At 60.8% G+C, this 1,329-nt stretch overlaps 1 protein-coding gene across 2 annotated transcripts; it reads left to right on the top strand.

The window, feature by feature from the left end:
• The first annotated feature begins 140 nt into the window (after positions 1 to 140).
• Positions 141 to 1,253, top strand: LOC104129638 (mas-related G-protein coupled receptor member H-like). 2 transcript variants are annotated; one of them, XM_035897997.1, is made up of 2 exons: positions 141 to 557; positions 793 to 1,253. In XM_035897997.1, the coding sequence occupies exons 1-2, from the start codon at positions 172 to 174 to the stop codon at positions 1,184 to 1,186; spliced, it is 780 nt and encodes a 259-aa protein (XP_035753890.1). In that variant the 5' UTR covers positions 141 to 171; the 3' UTR covers positions 1,187 to 1,253. The 2 variants fall into 2 exon arrangements, with proteins under 2 accessions (XP_035753890.1, XP_009640886.1); XM_009642591.2 differs by having other exon boundaries at positions 141 to 1,173.
• The last annotated feature ends 76 nt before the right edge of the window (positions 1,254 to 1,329 follow it).

Raw genomic sequence — 1,329 nt, 5'->3', positions numbered from 1 at the left:
CCCCCCCCCGCCCCCCCCCGCCCGGGGCGCCCCCCCCCCCAGCCCCCCCCCCGTCCCCTGTCCCCCGCCCTGCCACATCACCAGGACCCCTCTCCCTGACACATCCCTCGGGTACCCACTAACGCCCCGTCTGCTCCAACCGCAGCCAGGGACCACGTCCCACCTCCCACCATGGAGCTGAACCAGACCGCCCCACCTCCCACATCACCCCTGCCAGAGACCGATGGAGACGAGACGTGCAGGATGGAGGTCACCGGCATGGCCATAGATGGTGTGACGCTGCTCATCTGCCTCTGCGGGCTGCTGGGGAACGGGGCCGTCCTCTGGCTCCTCGGCGTCTGCATCCGCAGGAACCCCATCACCGTCTACATCCTCAACCTGGCCGTCACCGACTTCATCTTCCTCCTCCTCATGGGAACCTCCTCCCTCCTCTGCATGATAGAGAATGCCTCTTGCTCCACTGTTCTGTCTCTGCAGTTCCTGAAGTCGCTTTTCCTGCTCTCACTCTTCTCCTACAACATGGGCCTGTACCTCCTGACGACCATCAGCATCGAGAGGTGCGTGTCCATCCTCTGTCCACTCTGGTACCGCTGCCACCGCTCCCGGCACTTGTCGGCTGTGGTGTGTGTCCTGCTCTGGGCCCTCTCCATCGCTGTCATTGCCACAGTGACTTCACTGTGCCTGTTGCACGAGCATGAGCACTGCCAGATTGCTCTCATCGTCATGTACGTCCTCAACTTCCTTATTTTTGCCCCACCCATGGTCATTTCCAATGTGATCCTGTTCATTAAGGTCCTGTGTGGCTCCCAGAAGCGCCAACCCAAGAGGCTCTACATCGTTATCCTCCTCACCGTCCTCTTCTTTCTCATCTTTGTGGTTCCCCTCAGCATCTGGAATTTCCTGCAGCAGTTTGGCTACTCCATCATGTCCTACCAGGTTGCTTTCCTGCTTGCCTGCATCAACAGCAGCATCAACCCCTTCATCTACTTCTTGGTGGGGAGCTGCAGGAGGCACTGCTCCTTGGTGTCCCTCCAGGTCGCCTTTCGGAGGGTCTTCGAAGAGACGGGGGTCACCACAATCTCCAGCTGAGGCCACTGTGGTCACACTGGCCATGCTGCTCACCCCAGCTTCATGCTCAGCTGCCCACCCTTGCTCCCAGTTGGGCCTGCAGGTCACCTTCCTGTGACTGTGTGTTGGGATACATCCCGTCCCTCATCCCGTCCCTTATCCTGTCCCTTATCCCTTCCCCATCCCCTTCCCCATCCCCATCCCCATCCCCATCCCCATCCCCTTCCCCTTCCCTTTCCCGTTCCCCCTCCCCCCCCCCCC

The sequence above is a fragment of the Egretta garzetta genome, unplaced genomic scaffold (assembly GCF_000687185.1).
Source record: "Egretta garzetta isolate BGI_Z169 unplaced genomic scaffold, ASM68718v1 scaffold997, whole genome shotgun sequence".
Taxonomy (NCBI): Eukaryota; Metazoa; Chordata; class Aves; order Pelecaniformes; family Ardeidae; genus Egretta; species Egretta garzetta.
This window is presented reverse-complemented; position numbering and strand designations above follow the sequence as displayed.

Coding starts and splice junctions, on each gene's coding strand:
- LOC104129638 (XM_009642591.2), top strand. CDS start 172: ATGGAGCTGAACCAGACCGCCCCACCTCCCACATCACCCCTGCCAGAG.